This window comes from Tauraco erythrolophus, chromosome 24 (assembly GCF_009769465.1).
Source record: "Tauraco erythrolophus isolate bTauEry1 chromosome 24, bTauEry1.pri, whole genome shotgun sequence".
Lineage (NCBI taxonomy): Eukaryota > Metazoa > Chordata > Aves > Musophagiformes > Musophagidae > Tauraco > Tauraco erythrolophus.
This window is the reverse complement of record NC_141488.1, coordinates 3,860,323-3,882,494: the sequence shown is the minus strand read 5'-3', so window position 1 is coordinate 3,882,494 and position 22,172 is coordinate 3,860,323. Positions and strand designations below refer to the sequence as shown.

The 22,172-nt window shown below is 61.5% G+C and overlaps 2 protein-coding genes and 1 non-coding gene across 4 annotated transcripts; 1 reads left to right on the top strand and 2 right to left on the bottom strand.

Moving 5' to 3' along the window:
* LOC104372470 (glucocorticoid modulatory element-binding protein 1) lies at window positions 1-10,361 on the bottom strand. Of its 2 annotated transcripts, none has more exons than XM_086626047.1 (10): window positions 10,333-10,361; window positions 8,863-9,029; window positions 7,671-7,783; window positions 6,578-6,702; window positions 5,829-5,932; window positions 5,237-5,391; window positions 3,922-4,050; window positions 3,058-3,195; window positions 1,809-1,931; window positions 1-746 (listed from the first exon to the last, which is right to left on the bottom strand). In XM_086626047.1, the coding sequence occupies exons 2-10, from the start codon at window positions 8,988-8,990 to the stop codon at window positions 40-42; spliced, it is 1,722 nt and encodes a 573-aa protein (XP_086482173.1). In that variant the 5' UTR covers window positions 8,991-9,029; window positions 10,333-10,361; the 3' UTR covers window positions 1-39. The 2 variants fall into 2 exon arrangements, with proteins under 2 accessions (XP_086482173.1, XP_086482174.1); XM_086626048.1 differs by having other exon boundaries at window positions 7,671-7,753.
* A 601-nt stretch (window positions 10,362-10,962) lies between these two features.
* On the top strand, window positions 10,963-21,171 carry LOC104372859 (discoidin, CUB and LCCL domain-containing protein 1-like). The gene is made up of 15 exons (XM_086626273.1): window positions 10,963-11,100; window positions 13,762-13,983; window positions 16,360-16,497; window positions 16,862-16,913; window positions 17,142-17,214; window positions 17,431-17,564; window positions 17,731-17,768; window positions 17,891-18,085; window positions 18,840-18,961; window positions 19,051-19,219; window positions 19,349-19,441; window positions 19,648-19,738; window positions 19,944-19,981; window positions 20,194-20,316; window positions 20,765-21,171. The coding sequence occupies exons 1-15, from the start codon at window positions 10,995-10,997 to the stop codon at window positions 21,169-21,171; spliced, it is 2,001 nt and encodes a 666-aa protein (XP_086482399.1). The 5' UTR covers window positions 10,963-10,994.
* Window positions 21,172-21,855: 684 nt separating this feature from the next.
* On the bottom strand, window positions 21,856-21,984 carry LOC147527087 (U11 spliceosomal RNA). The gene has a single exon (XR_015222864.1). It is a non-coding gene; the product is annotated as a U11 spliceosomal RNA (small nuclear RNA).
* Between the last annotated feature and the right edge of the window lie 188 nt (window positions 21,985-22,172).

Genomic DNA, 22,172 nt, shown 5'->3' with positions numbered 1-22,172 from the left:
ATCCCCAACTCTTTCCCAAACTGACGCTTGCCTTCCCCACTAGTCTTCCAAGACCACAATCTCCACATTATGGACCTGGTGCTGATGGTCCTCCACATCTCCCACCACTTTCTCCTCAGTCCTCAGCTCCGTCTCCAGGATCACAGCTTTGCCCTCCGACTCATCCGTGTCCGCTTCGGGATCTGGCGCCGGGTCGATCTCTATGATGGTCTGCCCGTCGTCCGAGGTGCCTTCCACGGCTTGGATGGTGGAAGTGAGGCCGGACTCCATGGCCACCAGTTCCACGGGGTTGACCACGGTGGCCACGTTCGCCAGGGCACCGCTGTCCTGCATGGCTGCCGAGCTCAGCAGCGCCAGGCTGGAGGACGGGTGGAGGGTGACCGTGTCGGAGGAGCTGGTCTTGGAGGACGACACCACGGTGGCGTATCGGAAGAGCTGGGAGCCAGACGGCAAGGTATGAACAGTCACCGGGCTGGAGCCTTGGCTAATGGTTGCCACTGGGATGTTGCCCACGGAAAACTGTTGTCCGACGGGTGCGATAGCGATGGGCGAGATGACGGTGAACTGAGGCTGCTGGATAGGGGTGGAGGGGCTGAGGACGGTGGCGGAGGCTGGGCGCTGCAGGCGGGGTCTCTTGGGGGGTTTGGGAGCGCTGACGGGCATCAGCACCACGTTCTGGATGGTTTGGGACTTTGCCTTCTGGTCCTTGGCAAGTTTCTTCTGCTCTTCCAGCTGCCGCTCCAGGTCTGCAAAGAGAACGGTTAAGCGGCGCGGTGGGCTGGGGCCGGCACGCTCCGGGAGCTCCTGGGGACTCGCGGGCTCCACAAACAACCGTGACACCCCGCGTTTGCGACAGGAGGTCTCCTAACCACCCGGCTGAGCATGATCTTAGCGTGCCACTCAAGATCAAACTGCACTAAAAGAAAAAAACCAGATTTTCCTGCCACCCACACCGACCTGGTCAATGTTCTGCACCTGCTGAGCCTGCTTTGGCCGGCTGTCAGTGCCCGGATAGGGAAAAAGCAATGCTCTGTACCAATCTGCTCTTTCCATTATCCTTCCACTGATGAGAAGATGCACATTCCTGCTCCCCAAGCTAGATTCACCTAGAAGGGAGAGTGGACAAGCCCCTCCAGACAGTAGAACCTGCTTCCTGAGCTTGGCTGGGTCCCCTCCCCAAGAACCAAGCACCTGCACTGGGGACACCTCCCTCAGCCCGTGCCTGTGTGAACACTGGAAGTCAGAAGTAGCACAGTAATCTCATTTATCCAGGGCAGTAGGGGACTAGGACATCCCAGATAAGAAGAGGTTCTACAGGACACAGTGAGGAGGGAGACACATCCAGCAAGTGGCTCTAGGGAATCCAGGTCAGGTTCTTGGCTTCAGCTCAGGGGACGCCGTGCAAGACACCCGATGGCTCCCCACCAAGACAAGCAGAGGACTCAGCACCCCGTACACAGAGAAGCTTCTTAGCTCAGGCCCAGCACAGCACTGCAGCTCCGATGACCGCTGCAGAGCCCCTAGCTCCCAGCTCCTATTTCCTAACGCTGACTGAATGGGATTCATACCCCTGCAGCAAAGGGCACAGGTTTTGGGCTGCCGAACGCCCCAAGCGAGTGCTCACTGCGAGGCGAGGGAGAGGGGAAATTCCACTCAGGCCCTAGGATGGGAAGGGATTGGGATGCGTTTGGTTTGGGTCAGCGTGTATTGAACGATAACCCAACCGCAGTCCGTGTGTCGAAGGAAAAGTCACATCAGTTCCCAAGAGCAGCAACAGGGTGACAAGCTTCACCAGGCACTGACTGTACCTGCCAGCGTGTAAAGGAACTGTTCCTCTCCTTGCTCCGTCTGGTTTTTCCTGTTGTCCAGAACCTTCTTGACTGTGTCCATGAGGCCAAACGTGTGGGCAACGTTGTTCAAGACCGCAGCATCTACAAGGAAAGCACACGGGGATGAGTGCCTAGTCCCATGGGTGGGACTCAGTCAGATATTGAAAAGATGCTCCTATTACACCAAAAATTTTCTGCTGTTTTTTGTAAAACTCTCTCTGTTCTTCCACAGGGGCTGGCTGACAAGGGCAGACCCAGCTCCTTCATCCTTCTGACACCCAAGGACTAAACAATCCCATTCGCACGACAAAGAAAATGAAACAGAGATGTGTCACCCAAGCAGCTCAAAATTGCTGCAAATGAAAATTCGCAATCATGGAGATACAAACGAGCTCTCCACCTACAAATCATCACCCCGTGCTGCTGACAGTGCCATTAACATGCCAGCTTCACTGAAAGCTGTGCAAAATTTCTATTATAATCCACTGACTTCAATCACTCACAGCTTCCAAAAGCTGCCACCTACCAGACACAGAGATCCGCCAGTCCAAAGCTAAATTAGAAGATAAAAAAAAAAAGTATCCTGGGTAAAATGAAGTTTGTGGCTACATGGATGTTCCTCAGCAAGAGCATCAACAGGAGGTGCTCTCAAACCCTGTGTTCACAGGGGCATGTGCTGAACTGGATTAGGGAACTGATCCAAGTTAAAAATAACCCTAAAGAGGGGAGGGGAGTTATTTTTAACCCAGATCAGTTCCCTCATCTGGTTCAGCCCCAAAACAGGTTTTCTGGCACAAGTGAAGACAGAACGAGAAGTGAAGTGAGGGGGCAGGACCTGTTTAAGCCTGCAGAGTCACGGAGAAAAGTGTGCCAATACCTCTGGTCCGAGGAGTGAATCCGGGCAGGCTTTGATGAGGACCAGGAGCTGAGGGCAGTCACCCGATGGTCTCAGCAAGCTGCCAGGGTTATTTTGCTCAGGAGAAAGGGTGGCACCTTGTGTCCTTGTGCCCCACAGTGGTGTAAGCAAATGCACTTCACAGTTGGGCAGGCTGAGACCACACCTAGACTCAGCTCCCACAGCTCAGCTAATGAGCCGTAACTGGCTCACCACCCTGACTCACCAGCTTCAAAGGTGGGGACGGACCCTTGTCACTTTTTTTTGCCTGCAGCTGCCCTTTTGAGCATCCTTCCCCCAGCGCAGAGCCAGAGGCTGTGGCTCACAACCTACCTGTCATCTGGAAGGGAGACTGACCCAGCCTCTGCTGGACACCTCTTAGGACTTCTTCTATCTCCTTCTGGATGTTGCACACAACCTCTTCCATCAGCCCCACATCAGCTATTCCTTTCCAGAACATCAGCGTGTCCTCTGGCAAAAGGAGAGGGGAAAAGAAGTCAACATGTCCAAGCACTTGGTGTTTTTCCCCACAAGGCTACCTTAAACCTTTCAGGCAAGAATAACTTTGCAGGACAACTTCTAACTTGGCCATTGGGGTGGATATGACATGCAAAAAAAAAACAAACCCAAAAACCAAAACTCAAAAGAAGGAAAATGGATCCAGGCAGCAGTAACGTGTTTCCAAGCAGCACCATGACTTCCAAAGCAACACTTCACTGCCTCTGTTCATCTTCGCAAGATGCAGAGCTTAAAATCTTTGTTTGAGGAAATTCTGCCAAAGCTTCCGTACTGCTCCTAAGAGGGAATGCAAGGCACGGCGGCCAGAGAGACACAGCCAAGAGAGCTGACAGGACACTAACAGGGGGCACTAACAGGGGGCACTAACAGGGGGCACTAACAGGGGGCACTGCTCACTGACGGTTTCAGTCTGGCTCCAGCCTGGCAGACGTTTACATCCTCAGAATGAACAAAAAAAAGAAGAAAAAAAAAAAAAGCCCCTCACTGTAACTAGTAGCAACAGATCTGGGGGATCAGCCACTGGCCACAAAGTGAGGGCTGAAGTCCCTCTCTGCCTGCAGCCGTGAGCAGCTCTGTTTGGCAGGGACCCAAATTCTCCTTATTTTCAGGATTTCAGTCTCCAGATCATAACAGGCGAGGAGAGGGGAAGAAAACACCCAACAAGCAGCTGGAGCTTACCTGAGATCTCATCCGTGTCCTTTTTCACGCCTTCCTCAGTGGCCATGGTGACGGCAGCCGTCAGAGCCGAGTTCCACTCGATCCCCTCCTCCATGCTCTCCTCCGACAGCGCGATCTGGGTGATGCTCCCTGCCAGAGAGGCAACGTCAGCTCTCTCTGCAGCACCCGGAGTGCCAGCCCTGAATCCCTGCTTTGCTTTCAACCCCCTTCACCCCTCCCAGGCTGTTTTTCACTCTCATCGTCAAGTTGGTTGTGCCTGGCTTTTTTCAACTAAATTAGCTAAAAGCAAATATCGCTGCTTCTCATCGGAACTGTGGTTGGGAAAGGCTCCGGGGCTTCTGGAGGGAAAACCACATGCCCTCCAGAAAGCAAACTGGAGTCCTGGCATAAAAGGAGCAGAAAAGGATCAGAATAAAGAAGGGAACAAATAAGGCTCAGCCCAGTCACCCTTCTCCCCTTGCATCACCCACAGGGAGCTCTGTACCCTAGAGATACCCTGATCTCCAAGGAAATGACAAGAGCCAGGGTCCAAGCTGGTTTATAGAAGGGAAACAGATCTGACTCAATCCTAAGTTTCTGGATCAAATTTGGGACTAAGCCCATGTGTAGCTGCTATAAGGTTTTACCACGTGGCCGTGATGCTCCTCCTTAGCCTATGGACAACTCTGCCATCTCACCCAGGGTCTCAGAGGAATGTAACCTGCCCAGCTGAACGATGTGGTGCAGTTGGGAGTAGTCTTCTCCCTTAACCTCAGCAAAGAGATCACTTTCTGCTCTGAAGCACGGGATTCGCTGAGAATTTGCAGTTGGAATGACAATCAAATCATGTCCAGCCTTCATACCCTGTTCCTGGACTTCCAGAGGATGCGGAGCAGGCTGCTCCAGAGGAGGTCAGCATGCCTAGATTCATTTCTGAGCATCAACTCATCTTTGTGCCCTTTGTAACAGACCCTCAAATAGGACATCACAAAACACTGTACAAACTCTCAGCTGTTTGCTCACAGGGTGACCCCACAACAGGGATGCCTTCAAGGTGAGCCTCCCCTGGCTCCCAAGGCTGCCTCTAGTCACTGCTTAATACCGGCTGCTTTCCAGCCCTCACATTATTACGGAGCAGAGCTCCCTAACGGATGCTGCTGAGACCTCTCCAAGCGGACTCAAGGAGCGTTTGCCTCCCCAGACACCAGAGCAGTCTGCTGAATGGTGGGACTGCCCTGCTATGCCCCTGTGAGGGGGCCAACCCAAACTGATCAGCCCAGGGAGGCAAAGGAGCATCGGAGGGAAGCTCCCATGACACTGCTAACTGGTTTCCTACCGTCGGCCGACGTAGGAGTCTGCACCACGCTCTGCTGCCCCGGCACCGGTGCTCTGGCGCTGCTGATCAGGAGATCAAACTTGGTGCTTCGACAGGTGTTGGTGCAAACTTTATCGTGCTGGTAGAAGTCAATTTGCCCCGAGTCCATCATCTTCCTGTGCAGGGAGTGAGGAGAGAACCAGGCTCAGCTCAAATCTCAGCCTGGAGACAAAAGGGAGTATTCCATGTAGGAACGCTACGGCCATGGGAAGGATGGAGAAAGGGAGACCCAGCGCCACTCAGCACACAAAACATCTCCTGCAGGGCTTTCAAATGGCAAGTGCCAGCCATCCCCCAGCTTCACATACAGGGCTCCAGTCCTGTTCCACCCCCACCAAGTACCAGGTCCCCCAGGCAAGGCCACTTCTGCACAGGATGAGGAATCCTGCCCCTCAGACCATGGGGCCAGGATCTCTGCAGGCTGCTGGCCAGGTAACGTGAGCTTCCAAGAGATCTCCCGGGGACTGCAAAGCAGACAAAATGCCTGCTTGGGATCCTGCAGCTGCACTGATGAAGCCCTGAAGCTGGACACAGTGGTAGGCAAGTCAAATACCTCAGCATGATTCCTCCGAGGCGAATGGCTCTCTTCCAGTCCTTTAGGGTAGACTTCCCAGCCAGGTGAACAAAATGCTTCGGGCTGATCAGTTGGTCATTGAACTGACAGGAGATAAACAAAGGCTCAGCAAACCCAGGGTAGCATCGCTTAGGAAGACTGTATCGGGACATCCAACACAGCCAGTCCACAGCTCATCTAAGCCCTCACTTCTACACAGAAAGAGGAGCTCCTTTTCAACTCGCTACCAGCTTTGAACCCCTTGGTGCAGCAAAGCCTGGAACTCCACCATGGATGTGTCTGCAGGCATGACCTGCCAAGAACTGCCCTGAAGGCTTTCGTACAGCTCACAGCTCCTCTGTGAGCATGTACAGTCACCTTGGGGATGGTTCCAAGGGACTCCCATTACCTCAAAAAGCTGAGCAATGTTTAGCTGACACAGGTATCCACCTGGGATACCTGTTCTGTTCCCTTGTCAAGTGCCAAATATGACCCTGCTTTAAAGAGTAATGAAGAGCAACGCTGAAACATACGGAGAGTGAGAGGCCTTCCCTCCTTAACCCGCTCCTCCCCAACTTCTCCCCATGCTAGAAACAGTTTTAGTGCTAACAATCCAGCACGCTGCAAAGGTAAAGTCACTCGGCTCCAGGACAAGGCTCAGATGAAACACAAAAAGTAAGAAAGTCCTGTGGGGGCCAAACACCAGATCCTGAGAGCAGAGAAGGAACCTACTGCGAAAACTCCCTTACCTTTACACACTTGACATTAATTCCTGGACAGACAAACTTCTTCCAGAGCAGGATGGCTTTGCTCTCCCCGCAGGTGATGGGATAGGCGATCTCGATTTCCTCGTTCGTTTCAATGGTGCTGGGGTCTGAGGAAGGAAGAGGTGAAAGATGAAACTTTCCACCTAAGAAGCTCAAATCTCATAAGGTGGGAGCTGAAAACTCACAGGTTGTGAGACCTACACTCAGGAAATCAAAAGAAGGGCCGTTCCCAGTTCAGGATCAGTCCTCTTTTAGTCTTCTCCAATTACTAGCTCTGCCAGCAACTGGCATCTGCTTTTTAATATAGCAACACTCAAAATGAAGCTCATCTCTCAGGAGAACATCAGATCAGAAATCCAACATATCTGTAAGGGGGGAGGGGTCAATGACAACAATCTTGGTGGGAAAACACAGCTTTAAAATTTGAAGCAGAGATGTCTCTCGCATTTCTTGGAGCTCTGGTATCTCTTTAGCAGCAATATCAGCTATTTACTGACAACACATTCTCTTCACACGTGGAGTTTCTGCTAATACTGCCACGAGACCCCCACCCACACAGGAAGCAGAATGCCAGTCAAGATCTGGTGACAGCACCTAATGACAGAAGCCTTTTCCCACATAGTCCTCAGGATGGCAGGGAGCACTCGGAGCCAACCTGCTCGGTTCTTCTGAACATCCAACCCAAACTGTCAGGCTGCTCGTTCAGCAAAGCAGCAGTAATCAGAGTGATGCTTCAGCCAGCAGCAGGCACAACCACCATCCTCATAACCACCGTTCCTGCCCGCTAGCGTTGCACACCAAGACCAGGGTGAAACCTCGGCTCCCCTGGACCCCGTGGGAGCCCTTACCATTCATTGCAGGAGAGCCAGGATCTCAGTTCCAGGACTTTGAGACCAAGCAGTAACAGCAGACTCTTATTCCAGAGTATGCCCAGACCCTGCACCCACATCCATGCCTGGGAAACAGCATCTGCAGGAGCAGAGCCAGAAGGAAGCCCAGCGAACCGGAGGCACCAGCTCCGTGGCGACCAGCCCTGCAGAGGAGGGGACTGTGCCCACGCCAAGCGAGAACTCACCGATCCCTTCTTCTAGCTTGTGGATGGTGTGGGTTTCGACGGCCACTACGGCGGCGCTGGCCTCAGAGCCCTCTTGGTAAATCCTGTTGTGAAAGCATCCATCCATAAACGAACTATATAAACCACGGGAAATTCAGACTCACCACGCGGGGTTAAAAATCCAGTTGATTTCTTTCTTGCCTGTCCTCCAGGGAAGTGGATTTCGTTTGATACTGTTTCAATCACGGGCATTTTTTGGCACACACCAAATAGGATAATAATCCCAAGGACTGAACCGCGCAGAGGCATTCCCAGTCCTGCCATCGCACCCTCCGCGTTGCCGGCACCGCTGAAACGGCTCCGCAGTGCGCTTCCCTGTGCCTTCTCCTCTGGTTTCTGACACAGGATGCAGAGCTCAGTGCCCCAGGATTCCCCCTCCAGCCCTGGGTGACACTGCAGCACGGGTGCTCCCGCAGGGCAGAGTCACCGTCAGGCCTACAGCCACCCTGCTCTCCAAATATTATCAAACTGGAGCCAGGATATTTATGTCCTGATCGATCCAGAGTTAAGACGAAGCACCTGGTGGCAGCTGCTTCTCCGCAGCAGCTGCCAGGGGTACCACAATATTCCCTCCAGCATCTCAGCAGCTGCCAGGGGTACCACAATATTCTCTCCAACATCTCAGCAGCTGCCAGGGGTACCACAATATTCCCTCCAACATCTCAGCTTCATTGTATTTTAGAGGAGCATTATTTTAGGGGAAAGCTGGCGCAGAGGCTGGCACATATGCGGATCTGGACATGCGGGCATACAGCACCATGTACAGCAGCAGCACTGTGTCAAAAAGCCACCCCGCAGCCAGAGAGGGAAGAAGGAGACTGGGAGGAAGCGTGGCCAGGGCAGCACCGTGACCACCTCGTTGCCTGCCCACTGCCACAGCCATCGCCGGGCTGCCATGATCCCGAGACAGCACCGTGCGGACGCGTCCCCGCAGGACAATCCCAGTCCTCGGAGGCCCCGCGACAGCGACGCACACAAAAGCTTTTTTGCTTTGTATTTTCCTCTCTACCGTGTGCGGCACAGAACCGACGCAGACCTGGAAAACGCAGCGACGCTCGGTCCCCACACCCCGAAAACCTACAGGGACCCCCCCCACCCCTCCCACCCCACACCTCCCGAACGGTACTGGGCACACCAGTACCGTTCAACTCACCCTTGCTGCACCGGCTGGAGCTGCAAGATCACTTGGGTTTTGGTATCCTCCGGGTTCTCCCCTTCGTTCCCGTCACTTGGTACAACCACCACATCACCCACAGGGACGCTCACTTCGGCATTCGCCATCTCTCACATGAAGCCCGGCGGTGGCGGGGTGCCGCGGTGCTGCAGAGGGCAAAGCAGAGGCAGGTGTGTGCCGCGGCGGCACCGCGGCCTGTGCGGGGAGACGGGCAGGCCGCGGTGTGCCAGCATGATCGCCCGGTGCCGCCGCAGCAAACACCGGGTCAGCACGGACGGACTGCGGGGTCCGAAGCTCCGGAGAGGGGCCCGGGCGTTTTAAATTCACCACCGGAGAGGGATGGCGAGCGCCTGCCAACACGCACGAGGGTTTCTCCTCCCCTCTCGATCACGATAGCTGGGAACATCTCAGCCGACGACGCAGACACGAGTCAGAGCCCCCCAGTCCCATCCCACTCCTCACTTCCCAAGCCAGCAGCAGCCAGTGGCTCTCCCCGGCCCCATGGGCTGGCACCGGCCGAGCAAACTGGCACGGTGGGTTTGGGCAAGAGCGAGAGAAGGTTTCCCAGAGGGAGCTTGTCCCCCGGGCCGGGCAGCCCTTGGGATGCTCCGATCCCTCGCTACCGGAACGCGCCCGGGGCTGAGCTTCCCACCGCACGCAGGCTGCGGAGAAGCCGGTATTCCCGGCGGCGGTGCCGCGGGAGAACCTCGGCGGGGGTCACGGAGCGCCGCCGCGCTCGCACGGGCTGAACGGGGTGGGATGTCGCTGCCGGACCCCCGCCCGGGCAGCGCTCCCCGGGGCCGCTCCCCCGGGACCCCCTGCGGGCCGGCGGGGCTGCGGCTTCCTCGGGATTTCCGGCACGGGGGGGGCCGCCGGGAGACGGGGAAGCCCCGGGAGCGCCCGGCTGCGGGCAGGGGCCGACCCGGGCCCGGGGCTGGCGGGACCCCCGGGGCCGCGCGGGGGGGGCGCCCCCTCCCCGGGAGCCGCCGGCCCCGGTGCCGGCCGGGGAGAGGCCGCGGGCCCCCCCGGCAGCCCGAGGTCACCCGAAGGGGGGGGGTCACCGAGGTCAGACCCCCCCCGCGGGGTCAGGGGTCAAGGGCGGGGGGGGGGAAAGCACGAGGCCCCCCCGCGGCGCGCGACGGCGGCAGGGCGGGGCTGCCCGGGGGAGGGGTGTGGCCTCCTCTGCCCCCCCGCCCCCCCCCCCCCGAGGGCGGACGCAGCGGCACGGCCCCCCCCCCTCCCGCCCGCCCCCCCCTCCCCCCCCCCCCGCGGCGCGCGACGTCCGCCCTCGCGGCGGCGGCACGTACGGCGGCGCGCGCTGGGGCGCCCCCTCCCCTCCCCTTCCCGGCGGGCCGGGCCCCCCTCCCGCCCCGCCCCGCCCGCCCCGCCCCGCCGCGCCGCCGCCTGGCCCCTCCCGGCTCCCGTAGCGCGGCGCCGGCCGGCGCTTACCGTCGCCGAGCGGCCGAGTCCGGGGGCTGAGAGAAGGGGGAGGGGGAGGGAAACGGGCCGGGCAGGAGGGAGCATGCGCAGTACCCGCCGCGGCCTCGGCCGCCAGCACTTCCGGCCGCCGCCTGCCTTAAAGGGGCCGCACCCGACGGCGCTGGGACTCGCGGGGTGGCGGCGCCGTGCTGCCCTCTAGCGGCGGCCGGGGGCATCGCCCCCCGAATTCCGGGACACGAGTGACGGCGGAGGGGGGGGGCGGCGGCGGCACGGAGGTGTCCGGGGGCACGAGTGGGGGGGGTGGCAGGCGGTACCGGGCATCCCCAGCCCCACCGGGGGCTCCGCAGCCCCACGGCGGGTCTGTCCCCGCGGAACCGTCCCCAGACCCGCCTCGGCGCTCCGCGTCCCCCTGGCCGGAGCGATGCACCCCCCCCCCCGGGGTGCCCGAGACCCCCCGCCGCCGGCCCCGCCGAGCGCCCCGCTCCCCCCGGCCGCACCGTGCCCGGTTCCCCCTGCCGGGCGGTGCCGGCTGATTGACAGCGAGGAGGTCCAATGGCGGCGCGGGGGCGGACGGCGGCAGCCAATGGGCGCGGCGGGGCGGGTGGGGGGTGGGCACGGGGCGGCGGGCGCGGCGCGGCCGCGGCGGGGCCGGCGGCGGCGGCGGCGGGAGGATGCGGGCGAGCGGCGGGGCGGCGCGGGGGGCGCTGGCACTGGCGCTGCTCCGCCGCTGCTTCCTGCTGGGCCCGCTGGGGCTGTGCCCGGCCGGCGGGCAGGACGGTGAGTGGGGATTGCAGGGCACCGGCGGCGGGGGGCACCGCACCGGGACACGGCACCTGGAGTCCCGTTCCCACCGGCACCCCCGGGGCTCCCCTTCCCTCACCGGGATGGGCCGTGCGCAACGCCGCGCCCGGGACTGGGACGGGGTCGGGGACGGGGACTGGGACTGGGTCCGGGATGGGGACTGGGACGACAACCGGGACCGGAACGAAGATCGGACGGGCTCCCCTCTGCCCTGGTACCGATCCGAGACGGGCTCCCCGCTGTGTCCGGACCGGAATCGGACCAGGATAGGCTCCCCGGTACCGATCCGGAACGGGTCCCCGCTGTCCCCAGACTGGGACCACACCGGGACGGGGTCCCCGCCGTCCGCCTGCCCCGGTACCGGACGGGACAGGCTCCCCGCTGCCTCCTCTACCCCCGCATCACACCGGTCCCGCTTCCGCCTGGTCTCCCCGCGTCCCGCTCCCTCTGTCCCACCCCGCTCCCCATACCAGGGTGTCTCCTGGCCCGAGGGTCCCGGGGTCGGCTCCGTCCCGCCCGCAGGTCTTTCCCCGGGAATCCCTGATCCCGAGAAGCCCGACTCTGCCCCGGTTTAAGAGGATCGCTGGAGCTGACGGTGAACAGCCGGGAGAGCCGGGCAGTGGGCTTCATCCCGGGGATGCTGCGGGCGCGGGCAACGTCGCTCCAGGGGGATTTGCATCCGTCGGGATCCGGGAAGGCCCCGAGGGGACGTTCAGCCCAACTCCACGCCGAAGACAGGGTTTTCCCCCCGCTCTGCTCATCCCCAACGCAGCCGGGAGCGAGGAGACGGGGACAGAGCATCCAAAGCATCGTCCTCAGCAAGGGGAAACTGAGGCACGGGCCAGGATGGGATCACCAGGGGCAGAATCCCACTGCATTCCCCGTGTGTGATTTGGGAGGCATCCTACAGTGGTTTTCCAGTGGATCCCAAACCCATTGGTGGATGTGGGGGAGCTCTCCTGGAGCCAGCAGCGTGCCGGAGGCGGGAGCGTGCCGAGTTTTTCCCGGAGCATCGCCCTGTTGTGTCTTTCCAGCATCCTGTGAGAAAACAAACAAATCGCTGGCAGGGCCGTGGCTTCACCCTCACCCAGCGGAAATCCAGTTTTCCCGTTTTTTGGCAATTGATTTTTTTTGAGGAGGATGTTCCCGTGGCCAGCAGCAAGTCCCACCATGGCTCTGCCTTCACCATTCCTGGTCCCTCAGTAGGATCTTCAGAGCCAAATCCCTGGGTGCGCCTGCAGCTCTCGGCTTATCTCCGGCATGCCCACCCGGCACGTGCCGGCCACACTCAGGATGCTTTTACCTAGAGTTTCCTTTCCTGGAATGAGTTTTTCCTGGAATCGGTTCCCCCAGCTCCTCCACACCCACCGACATGGGGTTGGAACTAGGGGGGTCCATCCAAGACCCCCAGCTTGTATGTACATGCCAGGCTGTCCTGGCCAGAGAGGGTTTTCCGTGCGGATCCCCATGGCTCTGACCTTTCTTGCCAGAAACTCCCCCAAAATATGCTGAATTTCTCTCCCCCCAGCACAGCAGCCCCTCTGGAAGCTGCTTTCCTGGCACCCCCAGGGTCTCCCATGCCGTTACCCCCATCCAGCCTGCACCCTGTGCCCTCCCGACAGCCCCAGAGGGCCGGATCCTTCCCAGCTTTGCCGTATCAGAGGCCACTGCCCAGCCAGGGAGGGGAAATCGAGGATTTTGCCCAGTCTCACGTCCCTGCCAGGGGGTGTTCACAGGACAAACCCCCCCAGTTTGGCTGCCAGCCCTTCCCGCAGGCTGGGCAGGAGTGGGCCCTGTGGGGGGGCTGGCATCTTCTGCCTCCGGTCCCCCCCTCTTTTTATCCCTGCAGGATTTTCCCCCGCCGGTGCTTTGTGCCGTCTCCCGGCGACGGTGAGGGGAGCCAAGGCCGCGGCGAAGCCGTGCCCACCATCGCTTTTCTTTCTGCCTGCGCCAGGATGGTGCTTGGCAGGAGCAGCAGCTTTTTTGGGATATGGGGGGGCAAATGATGGATCCCCCCCCCAGCCCATGCAGAGAGGCTGAGCGGTGCTTCCCCCACTCCCATCCCTTCCCCGCACCCCAATCCTGCCCTGGCTCCACCGGAAATCCCAGTTGGTCCCCAACACCAGGCACTTTCAACTCAATTTTCCAGGATATTCCCTTCTGCCCAAGGGTGGCGAGCCCAGAGAAAAGCCCCTTTTGTGGTGGGTGCTGGCATTGCCCCCGGGAGGAGGTGATGGGGGTGCAGCTGCCCAAGGTCGTCTTCAAGGTCAAGGCTGCAGCTGGGGCTTCCCAGGGGCTGCTCGGTGCTGTGCAGCCCCGTGGCAGGTGATATTTCCTGTTGTAGCCCCCAAAATTGAGGTCCTCCTGGCCTGGGTGATGGAGAGGAGCTGGAGGTGCAGGTCTGCATTGGGTGGTCGTGGGGGAAACTGAGGCAGCTTCATCCCTGGGTTCCCCTGGGGACTGTCCCCAGTGGGAAGAGCAGCCAGAAAAGCCACGAAAACTGATATTTCAAAGAAGGAAAATGTTTGAAGGGGCTGCAGGTGCCTGTGGGGTGTCCCTGGTGACTGTGCCAAGTGGGGAGACTGAGGCGGGGAGCACCCTGACTGAGCCCCCCCACCCCACCCCATCTCTCCGCAGGGGACGGCTGTGGCCACACGCTGCTGACACCCCACAGCGGCACCCTCAGCTCCAAGAACTACCCAGGCACCTACCCCAACCACACCTCCTGCCGCTGGCGGCTGAGTGCCCCCCTGGGCACCTCCCTCCTCCTGGCCTTTGGGGACGTGGACCTGGAGCCCTCCGAGCGCTGCACCCGCAGCTCCCTGCTGCTTGCCGACCCCCACGCCGGCACCGCCTATGGTAAGGGGTGTCCTGGGGGAAACTGAGGCAGGGCTCGCCAAGGGGCTGCGGGAGGAGTGGGGAGGGGGTGATATCACATTATGTAAAGTCCTGGGTAAGGAGAAGACCAGGAAAATCCAGCTTTTTAGCTGATTTCACCATGGGGAGAGGGGTGTCTGAGGGTATTTGAGGATGAGGATATCCAAGGACAGGGGTGTTTGAGGAGGGGGATACCTAAGGACGGGGGTACCCAAAGAGATGAGTGTCCAAGGGGGGAATACCTGAGGAGGAGGATATCCAAGGATGGGAGTACCCAAAGAAGGGGTTATCTGAGGAGAGAGTTATCCAAGGAGGGCAATACCCAAGGATGGGGGTACCCAAGGATGGGGGGTACCCGAGGAGGGGGGTACCTGAGGAGGGGGCTGTTGCCAAGCTGGGGTGGAAGGGGGCACCCAGCTGGGAACAGATGCAGCCGCTGATTAATTAATTCTGTCTGCCCAGTCACTGCCCAAGCACTTCCAGGATTTTCCCAGAGAGATTTAATGGTCTTGGAGGGATTTGACAGCACCGGGAGCCCGGCGGGTGCTGGGGGAGACGTCTTGGGGTGGGGGGAAAAACATGAGGTGGAAAGGAGCCAGTTTAGATCTGCCACTGCTCCCGGGACTGTGATTTTTCCATGTTTTCCAGGGCTTTCGCCCTTTCCAGGCTGGTACCCAGAAGGGTGACAGCACGTGAGGTCCCTGGTCCCCATCCCCTCTGCCAGGGCCTCAGGGACACGTTTGTCCCCGTCTCCAAGAACCCCAAAGCCCAGTGACCGCCTGGCCCTGGCTGAGGGGTCCTGGAGCAACGCAGGAAAGAGGGGACCCCCAGATGGTGGTCCTGGGGGGCTGGCAGAGGTGGTGGGGGGCTGGTGGAGGTGGTGGGGCACCCGCAGCCCCTTTGGGTGCCTTTGATGGACCCGTGCGTGCTGGTGGGTGGGGAGTGACGCAGAGCTGGGCTGGGGTCCCGCTCCCTCGCCCGCGGCTGACGCTGGCCCTTGAGAAGTCCCAGATGTTTTTCGGGAAGCAGCCGGGGCAGGCGGAGGTTGTGGGCTCCTTCTCGCTGACTCAGACCCGGTGTCTGGCACCCGGCCTGGTCCTGCCTGGGGACGTGCCGGGGTCCCCGTGGGGGGTGGCAGCCTCCAGCCTATGGCTCGGCCGAGGGGTCCCCAGCACCCAGGGGGTCTCTGGAGCCGTCAGCTGAGTGGGCACCGTACCAGACATGGCAGCACCGCGGCAGCATCTGCCCAGGGTAGTGCTGGCATCTGGCAGCGCATGGCAAATCTGTGCATGCGTGTATCTACATCTCATATGCATGTCATTTGCATATCATGCAGAGCCCCCCATCTCATCTGTGACATCCCTCCATGCACGTGTGTCCCTCGTCCCCTGAGCTCAGCCTCTCAGTTAAATATAACCCAGGCAGGGTGACAGTGCGGGTTGGTGTGGGGAAACTGAGGCACGACATGACCCTGCCGGAGGGGCTTCACTGCCAGGACAATGGAGACACAGGGACACAGCACCGGGTCCCCAGGACAACAATGGTGTTTGCTCAAAGCATCTCTGGGCACCCCGAGGCCCCGGTGATGGACATGGCAGAGAGATGTGAGGTGGGGGGTGATGGCAGTCTGGGGATTGGGGCCACCTCTTGTCCCTGACTGGGCCCAGGGATGTCCCCAAGGAACCTGCCTGCCCGCTAAGCCGACGTTTTAATCATGGAGATGGAGACTGCAAATTAATTTGGATTAAATGGGGGGGGATTTAGGAGGCAGCTTCGGCAGCGCCTGTGAAAGGGGAGACAGGGAGGGGCCAGGGATGCAGCCCCCGTTTTGGGGTCCCACGGGGCCACACTGTGCGTGCCAGCCCTGGCAGTGGGGACGCAGTGGCAGGCACCCAGCAAGAGCTGGTGGCCACTCGCACTGTCCCAGCCGTGGTGGAATGAAGAGGCCCTCGGGGGAAGAGTTTCTGGGAAGCAGTGGGGGGTCCCTGCCTGGGCAGGAGCCTGTCTGTCCCCTGTTGGGGAGGTGGGGACATCTCGAAGTGCCCCCCTGGGAGCCTGGTCCAGCTGCAGCCCCGGTGCCTGGGGGCTGCATCCCCTCTGGAGCTGCTTGTGGCTGTGGGGGGACAATATGGGGGGGGACAGTGGGGAGAGGGTGAGCTGAGGCAGGGCTGTGCCCCAGACCCCCCATAGTATGGATGTAACCACTCTGGGGCTGGGACCACCCTGGGCATGGGACCACCCTGGGTATGGGACTACTTTTGGGATGGACCACCCTGGCGTGGGACCACCCTGGCATGAGGCCACCCTGGGGCACAGCCCAAATGCCTGTCCTCTCCACGGCCCCATCCCTGCCCGCAGGACCCTACTGCAGGAACGCTGTCCCCGCCACCCCGCTCCTGGTGACAAACTCCAGTGCTGTGACTGTCCTGTTCAACAGCACCAGCCACCGCTCGGGACGAGGCCTCCTCCTGTCCTACGCCACCTCGCAGCACCCAGGTAGGGGGGAGCATCCCCCAGGGATGCAGAGACCCCCCCCAGGCTGTGTCTTGGCACGGCTGGGGGTGGAGGGAGCTTCTTGCTGACCCCAGGGTGGGCTCCCATCACCCCAAGCTCGCTGAAGACCCATGTTCTTCTTGGCTGGGGGCACAACATGGAAGACCCCCAGGCCACCCAGCCCACTGGGACCCCCCACAGCACCCTGGGAACCCAATATCGGGCAGAGCTGCAGGCATGGGGCCGATGGCCACAGGGACCGAGGGGGCATCCCTCCCTGCCCCTCTGGGACGGGGTGCCCTAGGGCAGAAGTGGGTGCTGTGGGATGGGTGAGGGTCCCTCACCCTGGGGTGTCCCTGTCTTGCAGACCTGATCTCCTGCCTGGTTCGAGGCACCCACTACACCCAGGAGCACGTCAGGTGAGTGGCCAGGGGTTGTGAGTGGTCCCTGCTTTGGTGTCCCCTGCCCTGGCATTGCTGCTGGTTCCCATCAGTCCTGGTTTCGTCCCCATCCCTCTCCCAGGTGCTCGGGCTTTGCTTGCCCCAGGGCTCTTGGGGTGCAACTGCGGTGGGATGGGGAGCAAAGCGGGTGCGCCAAGGGGCTTTGGATGGGAGCAAGCCCTCACCCCCCCTCGCTGTGTGTTTCAGCGTGTACTGCCCTGCGGGCTGCAAGGACATCGATGGGGACATCTGGGGCAACCCGAGCCAGGGCTACCGGGACGTAAGTGCCCCACGGGGCACCCCACTATGTGGGCTGGCACCCATGGGGTGGCACCCACAGGTGCACCTACAGGGGACAGACCCCAGCACGCATGGCTACTGCTTGTCACTCCCCAGCAGACCACAGGGGATGGGTTTGGCCATGGGGTGCCCCATGGGGTGCCTGGCCCACCCCCGCCCTGAGGGGCTGCTCTCACCCCTCCCCTGCTCCCCGCAGACCTCGGTGCTGTGCAAGGCGGCCGTGCATGCCGGGGTGATCGCGGACGAGCTGGGCGGGCAGGTCACCCTGTCCCGGGAGAAGGGGATCACGCTCTACGAGTCGGCCTTTGCCAACGGGCTCCACTCCAAAAGGTGGGTGAGGAGGGTGCTGGGGGCCCCAGCTGCCCCCCACCTCTGGCTGTAGGACCCATCCGGGCTGACACTGGGGACCTGCCACCCCTCGATTTTGGAGACCCCCAGGGTTTGTTCACCTGGGGACCCCCCCTGTCTGATGCTCTGCCCGCTTTCCTCCCCACAGGGGATCCCTCTCCGAGAAACGGCTCATATTCCACAAAGGTATTTTTTTCCCATTTCCCCTGAAATTAAGCCACAATTTCAGCTGCCAAACCTGATGCCACCCCCCATGCTGTGCCCGGCTGGGGTTTATGGGCTCCCACCCTGCTGTCTCCCATTGCCAGCCTGCGGCGATGCGCTGGAGGTGGCTGCCTTCAACGCCTCATCCTGGTGGCACGAGGTGGATGCGCTGGGCCAGGACCGAAGCTGGGTGGCCGAACGGGCAGTGCTCAGCACCGCTGGCCACTCCTGGGCGGCTGAACCCGGCTCCAAGGCCGCTTGGCTGGAGCTGGACCTGGGCACCCGCAGGAATGTCACAGGTGAGTGTTGGCCATTGGAGGGGGGACAACAGCTGCCCTTGTCCCTGTGCCACCCTGACCACTGTCCTCACCATGGTGACAGAGGTGCCAGCCTCACTGACCCTCCCTGCCCAGAGCCGTTGTAATACTCCGCCCCATAACACCCAGGAGGCATTGGAGCTCCTTGTGCCATGGTTATAGTGGTGCAAACTGGGATGCAGACAGCACTGACCCCCTCCCCGGCTGTTCCCCTTTTGTCCCCACCCCCTCTTCCTGCATCCGCAGTCCTTTCTGGGATGAACAAGTTAATATTATGCTCTTGCATCTGGTGCCAGCGAGCGCCTTTTGTTCGGCCGGAGCCTGCCGAAAGCGGGAGCTTTGTGCCACGGCGGCTGGTGACCGCGGGGAGGAAAATGGGGACATTGTCCAGCCGGAGGATGGAGGAGGGAGGAATGCGGGGCTGGCAGCTGGGGCCGGAGGTTATCAGCTCCTGGGGGCAGAGCCGGGGGTCTGGCACTTGAATGTGCCACCCAGGGCCGGAGAGAGCCCCTGGGGATTGGGTTCCCAGGGGGGGTGACACATCCTGCCCCCCAGTCCCCTCCCAGCAGGGATCCAGGTATCCCAGAGATGGGGGTTATTCTGGTTGGGAAAGTGCTGGCCCATGTAGTGGGGCATGTTGGGGCACAGGGTGTGCCCCCCAAGCCCTTTGCCAGCCCCGCACCCCCCGACTGACAGCAGGGCCACCCCCACCCTGGGCTTGCTCCTGCATCAACAGGCATCATCACGAAGGGCTCCTCCGAGCCGTACGACTACTACGTGATGTCCTACCGGGTCTCCTCTAGCCGCGATGGGAAGAACTGGAGACCCTACAGAGGCAGCAGTGGCCATGAGGACAAGGTGGGCATGGAGGGGGGACAATGGGGGGGATGCAGACCCCCTGCCCACAGACATTCAGCTATCGGGACCTCTCTCACCATCTCCGGCAGGTCTTTGAAGGGAACACGGACAGCCATGGGGAGGTCTCCAACGCCTTCATCCCCCCCATCGTTGCCCGCTACATCCGCGTCACGCCCCAGAGCTGGCACCAGCACGTGGCCTTGAAGGTGGCCCTGGTGGGCTGCCAACCGGCGCGAGTCCGCGCGCCCCGGCCCTACGGTGAGCCCCTCTGGGGGAGCTCTCACCCGCACCCCTCTGCATCCCAAATGTCTCCTGGGGTCTGCATCTCCCCACGCACCCAGTGGCAGTCCTACACTCACGGTCCCTGCTCTGTGCCATGTGCCGCAGTGCCCAGCATCCCCAAGGAGGTCCCTGTCCCCACCAGCCGCCCAGCCAGCCGGACACCCATCCCTGGTGTCGCCCTGGACCCGGAGAAGGCAGGTGCGTGCCTTGAGGGGGCTGTCCCTGGGGTGCAGCATCGTCTTGTGGGTGCTCCAGGCACTGATGGACCCACTCGGGCTTTAGGATACCCCTGAGACAATACATGGGTTTTCCTTCTCTGGTGGCCCCAGGTGGGCTCCTGGCACCCACGTGTGCAGAGGGGTGGGATGGGGCACCCGGGGTCTGATGCTGCCCACCCTCCCCAGGCTCCACGCTGCTGGTGATGCTGCTCATTGGTGGCTTCGTGCTCCTCTGCTCCAGCCTGCTGCTGCTGGCTTTCCTGTGCCGCAGGAAGAGGTGGGTCCCATCCTGCCCCCCTGCTTCACCCCGAGGGACCCGGCATCACCCCCATAAAGCGCAGTGGCTCTGGGCAGCTCCATTTGGCTGCTCACAGGGTACCGAGGGGGGCAGCCCCTCCGGGCAGTGGGTGTGAGGAGGTGGGTGAGTGGTGATCACGGGGTGGCTGGGACCCCTCACCCCCATCTCGCTCTCCCCTTGGCAGGAAGCCAGCGGCGGAGCTGAACTGTGGGATCACGAAAGGTAAAGGGTCCCCAACCCCTCCCTGGGCGTCCTGCCGTGCCTCGGGGCCAAATTCAGGAGGGATGCAGCTGGTATAACTGGTGCCCACTGCTGAGCCCTGAGCCATGCCACCCCCAGGGGCACCGGTCCACCCCCAGGCTCGGCGCCACCCGTCCCCCAAGGGGACCCAAGGGCCGGCGTGTGACAACCAGAGGCTTCTGCTCTCTGCTCAGGGTACCCCAAACTGGAGTCGAGCCCGGTGTGCTCCCTGCAGAACCTGCCGCCTCCCAGCACCGTGCTGTCCTCCTTCCCCGTGGCAGCGGCGCCAGGGGACCTCAGCCAGACCCACTCACCAGGTAACGGGCACATCAGGGCGTGAGCGGGTCCCTGAGCCAGAGCCGTGTCTCCTGGGGACACCCTGGGGCGCCCGTTCTCCCCCCAGCACCACTTTGAGCCAACCCCCGTCCTGCATCATGGTCCTGTGCAAAAGGGAGACTCTGGCAGAGCTCATTATTGATCATCATCATCATTATTATTATTATTCCACTTCAGACATAGGCATGGGCATTGGAAGGTGGCCAGGAAGGAGCCCCACCCTGTGCTGGGGCAGAGGGCTGTGCCCATCCCCGTGGTGTCCTGCCTTGGCTGGGTTTCAGCACACATCTGCCTGTTTTTTCCCAGCCTTGGGGGGTCCAGATGTGCCCATTTTTCCCACCCACCTCTGGAACAGCACCATGACCCCTTTGCTGCTGTAGGGACAGTCCCCCACCGCCCCCAGCTCAGAGCCCAGTATCCCCATTACAGAGTACGCTGAGCCGGACCTGGTGCAGCTGAGCCCCAGTAGCCAAACGGGCCCCTCCACCTTCAAGCCGTGCCCGGACGAGGGCTACACGCTGCCGCTGGTCATGAGCCACTACGACGTGCCAGGAAAACACCATGAGTACGCGGAGCCGCTGCCGCCCGAGCCCGAGTACGCCACGCCGTTCGGCGAGCCCGAGCCTGCCGGCGCCCACCGGAGCCCCTGCGGCGTCCCGGGGCTCTCCGGCTCCCACCCGGCACGGTACGACGCGCCTGTCCTGCAGCCTACGGAGCGCACGGGGCCCATGGCGGAGCGGACTGCCAGCCCCGCCGGGGGTGGCCCCTCTCCGGAGGGGTCTCGCTTCCCGCCGGGGCACCATCCCCTCTCGCACGTGTACCACGAGGCCTTGTGAAGCTGCGAGGAGGGGCAGCCGGTCGCACTGGGGATGCCAGTTGCAGCGGTGATGCCGGTCACACCGGGGATGCCAGCGGGGGGTCGGGGTGCGGCGGACAGAGACCTTCCCCGGGGTGCCGGGGGCGCTTTTTTAAGAACAATCCTATTTAAACACACACGTCTCTATACATCCGTACGGAGAGCCCGCCGCGCCGCGCGCCCGCCGCTCCCGGCACCCGTTCACCCCTCGGGGAACGTAATGAGACCCCCGGGACCAGTTTGTCTCCTCCGGGTCCGGTTCAGCCCTCGGGGCACGTAACGAGACGCCTGGGACCGGTTCGCCCCTCGGGGCACGTAACGAGACCCCCGGGAGTGATTCACGCCTCGGGGGACCGGTTCGCCCCTCAGGGTACATAACGAGACGCCCGGGGCCGGTTCGGCCCTCGGGGCACGTTACGGGACCCCCGTGACCCGTTCACCCCTCACGGTATGTAACGGGACGGCCGGACCGGCTCGCCCGTCGCGGGGGAACGTAACAGCACCCCGAGGCCAGCCCGCCCCTCGGGGAACGTAACAGGGACGCCCGTGCCCGGTTCGCCCCCGAGGAACCTACCGGGACGCCTCCTCGCAGTCCCCTACGCCACTAGCGTACAGCCGGTGCCCCGTTACCGGCCACTGCTCTGTTCTGTACAGTCACCGACCTCGGGGCGCCGGAACAAGCGGTTACCGGCGACCCCCGCTGCAAAAATTGTGCTTCCGAAATCTCTTGATGTCGATTCCGCGGGGGCGGCCGCGCGGCCCCCCCGTGCCACGCACGGCAGAAGCCCTTTTTAAATACGCGCTGCCGCTCTGCCGCCACCGGAAAGCGCCGGGGCGCTGCCGCGATCACGGCGAGGCTCGCGTCCCTCCCGAAGGACAGCGCCTGGATCCCTGTTCCTCTCCATTTTCTCTTCAACTTTCACCGCGTTTTCTCTCATTTCTGCTTTTTTTCCCCCCAAAATAGGCCGTTTCTCCTCCCCG